The 6000-nt window shown below is 36.6% G+C and overlaps 1 protein-coding gene across 1 annotated transcript in view; it reads left to right on the plus strand.

Annotated features, from left to right (window-relative positions):
• LOC111148831 (transmembrane protease serine 11D-like) overlaps positions 1-6000 on the plus strand; it is a 55315-nt gene that overhangs the window by 28789 nt on the left and 20526 nt on the right. The window contains exon 4 of the mRNA XM_022505652.1: positions 5405-5472. Within this exon, the coding sequence (XP_022361360.1) occupies positions 5405-5472 (68 nt within the window). The remainder of the gene's footprint in view (positions 1-5404; positions 5473-6000) is intronic.

Raw genomic sequence — 6000 nt, forward strand, 5'->3', positions numbered from 1 at the left:
ATCCAATGTCTCTAAAACTTTAGCATGTAACAGAATCACCTGGCAGCCTTGTCAAAACACATATTTCTAGGCTCTGATGTCAGAGTCTCTGATTCAATAAGTCTGGGGTGAACTCAAGAATTTGCATTTCTAAGTTCCTAGGTGATGATGATGCTTATGGTCCAAGGACCACACTTTGGGAACCATTAAGTTGATCTATAATGAGAAATCTTATGGCTGGGAAACTAAATATTGGCTCATCTAACACATTTTTCCCCAGAGACAAACATCGCTAGAAGCCAAGTTATGGAACAACTGCTTAGTTCAATGGGATTAGAACAAGGGAAGTTAGGTACATCATTTAAATGTTTAATGAGATCAGAATAAACAGCTGAATCAGTTGATTTGGGAAGAGAATCTATGAGAGTCCCTACGATTTTCCTTGTTTTTGAGAACCTTGACGGTTTTGCAGAGTACTGGCCAGTCATTTTGTAAAATCCCACAACTGGGCCTTTTTTATTTATTTGTTTTCTCTTGCTTAGAGTGGAGTTTGGGGAGGGAGGAAGACCAAAGAGGAAAAGTATCATTTTCATTCCATCACACGAAGGGGGTTCATTACACTGTAAATCACTGTCAATTTGATCACCCAGCTGAAGTGTTTGTGAGGTTTCTATATCGTACAGTCATTCCCTCCCTTTACCACACTATACTCTTTGAAAGAAAGACACCATGTCTAAGCCACGCATAAGAAGTAGAGGGGCGGTGGGGCACCTGTGTGGCTCAGTGGGTTAAGCCTCTGCCTTCAGCTCAGGTCACGATCTCAGGGTCCTGGGATCGAGCCCCGCATCGGGCTCTCTGCTCAGCAGGGAGTCTGCTTCCTCCTCTCTCTCTGCCTGCCTCTCTGCCTACTTGTGATCCCCCCCTCTCTGTCATATAAATAAATAAAATCTTTAAAAAAAAAAAAAAAAGAGGAGCGGGAAGTTATGCTTTGAATATTTGAAGGATATTTTAAATTCTTCTTTTGTTCTATTCTCCCCATGTATTTATTCAACCACTTGCTTATATCAATATAGTGTTCTCTGCATTTTTAAGATTAATTCTTAGGCTGCACTCCAGAAATGCCCCAGTTTACATTCTCACCAGCATTACGTAAGTCCACACAGGTATGCTTCTTTCCCCATGGCATTAACACGCGGCGTCGTAAATCATTTTAATTGTTGCTAATTCAGGAGGTGAGAAGTGATAGCTCACTAACACTAATTATTTTGGTTTGTATTTCCTTAATTACTAAGATTTAATCTGTCTTCCTATATGAATAGGTCATTTTTACAACCTCTTTTGTGAATTGCCCATTTTCTTACTGGAGCACTTGTCTATTTTATATGGATTTGAAAAAAAAAAAAAAACTTGTAACTTGTACTTATTAGAATATTGAAGTTGCCAGTCATTCACATTGCATATACTTCTCTAATAATGTGACTTAACTCTCAATCCTGTTTATAATACAGGGGGGTTTTAATGTTAAACATTTAATTTTTCATATAGACAAATTATCAATCCTTTGTATGAGTTCTCCCTTTTGTGTTAGGTTAAAAATGCTTTCTCCACTCTAAATACTCTTTAAAATATTCATTTTCATTTTCTTTTTATAATTTTATTATTTCAGTTTTTATAATTTTATCTTTTATTCATCTGTAATTTACTTTGCAATAAGGTAGAGATCCAACTTTATCCCCCAAAATAGCTAGGTGGTGTACCAAAACAGTGTGTTTAATAGTGCAATGGGTATATTTGCTATGCCACTTTTATTATACACAAATTCCTCCTTTTCTTTTTTCTGTACCTCCTTGTCTTTACTGATTAATCTTTACCCGTACCAGTACCAAGCTATTTGGAGTACTGTGGTTTTACAATATACTTAAACTAGCAGAGAAAGTTTTCCCTTGAAATTCTTCTGATGTATGATTTCCACACTCTCATTTCTTTATCTTTCAGTAAAAACACTTTAAACATTTAAAACACCTTATGAATAATACTCTAGTGCAGTGCTAATTTATGGTTTACAAAGCACTCTCTAACCTTCAGTTCACAACAGCCAAATGAATCAACAAATCATTTTTATAGATAGATAAAGTAAAGGTTGTGAGATTAGGAAACATGTGAAAATGTCAATCACTTGTAGAGTGGTAGAACCAGCATTCAAACCAAGGGCTTCTGACTCCAGATCCAAGGATCATACCATTTCCCAATGGTAACTTGAGTACCATCATTATCCTTGTCCCACAAACAACACATTATAACTTAATGAGCAATAGAATAGTCCCAGAATCTTCTGTTATATTAGGCAATTCATGTCTCTTTTCTGGCTCTCAATTCACTCATCAGTGAAATAAAATCATTGGACCAGATGATTTTTATAGTATATTCTAACTCAAAAAGTCTATCATTTTCTGATTTTCAAGCAAAATATTCATTTGCTTTTCCTATCCTGCTTTTCTGGCCACTTCTCTGTGTCCTTACAGGATCACCCTCTTCTATGCTGGCATTCAAAGCTGAAATTCCCCAAGGCTTTGACTTTGCTCTCCTCTCCAGTCACTCTGTTTTGTATTTGTAGATGATCTCATCCATGTGCACTACTTCAACTAATACTTATCTAATGACTCACTTGGTCTCAAGCCCAGACATTTCTTCTGTATTTCAGACTGTTTCATCCAACTCCCTGCTTAATATCTCTACTTGTTTTTTTTATCTCAAATGTATTATGTCTTAAAATCAAATTCATGATCTCCCCATACCATACCAGTCTTCTTCCAATAATCCTGTCCCCATTAACGACAATGTCACTCATTAAGTTTTCCAAAGCAAAAACCTAGAATTCATCTTTGACCTACTGCCCTCTATCATTCCAAATATCCAATCCATTACCAATCCCTGTAGGTTTTATTCCCCTCTATTTCCCTCATCTCCATTCAATTCTCTTCATACCTAACACCATGCCCTTCCAAAACCATCATGATGTACTTTTACAGATTGAAAAACTGAGAAGAAGAAAGGTTACAAGGCTCATTCAAGTTCTTATAGCAAGCCAACTTATCTCTGTGTTCTCTGTCAACTTCCCTTTCTACTATCCTATTGGAATTCTCTACAATCATCTGCTCACTGATTTTCTGTGAACTGATAAGTTCTAGTGAAACTGATAAGTTAGAACTGATATTAGAACTGATATCAGAACTGATAAGTTTTAATGAGAGGGCCAATAACATTGTATTCTGGAAAATATGAAATCTTATCCATGGTCCTCTTCTTTTATCCTTGTATCTTGATATCAACCAATTAATCAATTTGTTTTCTTTATGTTGCTTATTATCTTAGTCATCACTAAAGTTTTCCACAAAACAAAAATATCATAATTAAGGTGGATTTTTTAACTTTGGTCCAGTCTAGCCTGTGCAGGTGTAGTGCCAAACCATAAATTAAAATATAATCACAGGAAACGTTAATCCAGATTTTACCAATTCCTTCAGCTTTAGGTCAATTCCTTTTACTCTGTTAAAATCAAGTAAAACTAAAGTTAAACCGTTTATTAAAATACCTCCTATAATAGTATATTAACAAGCATATTAAAATCCATCTTTCTTTGTAGTTAACTGGAATATAGTTCACCAAATAACAGGAACTGTTAATTCTAGATCATAGAATTTGGGGAGGTTTTTTTTTTTTTTTCCTTTCTCAACACTTACTAATATTTCCTAAATTTTTAAAAAAGGAACACGAGCTGTTTCCATAAAACTCATAGTCTCATTATTCTTGAAGTGTCCGAAGTTGTCTGAAAAGAAAGAAAATCATCATTTTGTCAAATAACTGGCAGTCTGATACCAGCCTATAGGAATGGATATTTTAAAAGATACAAAGTGGTGTAATAAAGATTGCATTAACTTTACAGTCTCAAGAAGGATTGGTTTCAAATCCTGGCTTAATCTAATATTCAGCACACTACTTAATCTACACGTCCACATCTCCCTTTTTGCTGCCTCACAGTACAAGTCAATGGAATTCACTCCCACATTAGGAAACCTCGATAACTCTTACTGACCCTGCATCATGGGAGAACCATTTCAGTCACAGAACCACCCATAGTTTACTGTGAAGCTGAGCTTTATAACTCAAGAGCACCATCCTTGCTGGGACTGAAAAATGATGCAGGGAATCTTGGTTCTTTCCACAATCTGGTGACTGTGGCCAGTGCTGCTATGAACACTGGGGTACAGATGGCCCTTCTTTTCACTACATCTCTATTTTTGGGCTAAATACCCAGTAGTGCAATTGCAGGGTCATAGGGTAGCTCTATTTTTAATTTCTTAAGGAATCTCCACACTGCTAATCAAGATGCCCTTTAACAGACAAATGGATAAAGAAGATATGGTCCATATATAGAATGGAGTATTATGCCTCCATCAGAAAGGATGACTACCCAACTTTTGTATCAACATGGACGAGACTGGAGGAGATTATGCTGAGTGAAATAAGTCAAGCAGAGAAAGTCAATTATCATATGGTTTCACTTACTTGTGGAGCTTAAGGAATAACAGAGGACATTAGGAGAAGGAAAGGAAAAGTGAATTCGGGGAAATCAGAGGGGGAGATGAATCATGAGAGACTGTGGATTCTGAGAAACAAACTGAGGGTTTTGGAGGGGAGAGGGGTGGGGGGGTTAGGTGAGTCTGGTGGTGGGTATTAAGGAGGGCACGTATTGCATAGAGCACTGGGTGTGGTGCATAAACAATGAATCTTGGAACACTGAAAAAATAAAATACAATTTAAAAAAATAATAATAAAAAAGAAAAATCATTAAACATTATACAAAAAAAAGAAAAATGATGCAGGGAAATAGTTAAGGTTAGGTCAGGAAATTACTGATTGATGTCACAAATAACCTTGGATGCTTAGGTATTAGTCAGAATTAATAAGGAAAAAACTGCCCTTTACATGTTTTCCCCTTTTCATCACTCATTTTAACCTGGTTTTACCCATTTAAAAACAGTTGTTGGGGAATCACACAAATGTAAGTTGTATCATGGATTCCCCTAGTGTTGGCTTGGCACTGGCCCCAACCCCTCCAGGAAGAGCCACCAAATCACCCTGAGTAAAACATCTAATGTTGAGATGACTTCTAGTGAAGATGCATCCTGTCCATTATCATCTTTGTATCATAGATCAGTAAATAGGCACTGCATCCGAAAGCTGTATCACTGGTCTAAATCAACCTCATCTATTCTGAGATGGAACTGAACTAAACTGAACTGAACTGAAAACTCCAATCCCTGTTCCTCATTAACTTAAGTCCTACGTTGCTAGGTTAGAAAGAAGAAGGAAGGGAAGAACAACTGTAACTACAAAGAGGTTTTTTTTTCTTTTCTTTCTACAGATTACTAAAACATTCAAAGAATCAAATTTAAGAAGTCAGTTCATCAGAGCTCATGTTGTCAAACTGAGGTAAGTGGAATTCTATAAAAAATACATAAGCTTAGATGCAATTTGGACCTTTTGACTCTTGTTCACAGCATGGATAATGAATGAGGCATTCACACAATTTGTTGCAATATTATGAAAGAAGTATCACGGGCAGCTTAAAAAACAATGCCAAAACAATAACAAAACATGCCACATATGATCCATTTAGTAATGTAAATAAACATATTGCTTCAATTCTTTTTCTTATTATTATTTATTTCTTTTCGGTGTAACAGAATTCATTGTTTATGCACCGCACCCAGTGCTCCATGCAATAGGTGCCCTCTGTAATACCCACCACCTGGCTCCCCCAACCTCCCACCCCCCGCCCCTTCAAAACCCTCAGATTGTTTTTCAGAGTCCATAGTCTCTCATGGTTCATCTCCCCTTCCAATTTCCCTCAACTCCCTTCTCCTCTTATCTCCCCATGTCCTCCATGTTATTTGTTATGCTCCACAAATAGGTGAAACCATATGATAATTGACTCTCTCTGCTTGCCTTATTTCACTC

This window comes from Enhydra lutris, unplaced genomic scaffold (genome assembly GCF_002288905.1).
Source record: "Enhydra lutris kenyoni isolate GAN:26980312 unplaced genomic scaffold, ASM228890v2 scaffoldscaffold21, whole genome shotgun sequence".
Lineage (NCBI taxonomy): Eukaryota > Metazoa > Chordata > Mammalia > Carnivora > Mustelidae > Enhydra > Enhydra lutris.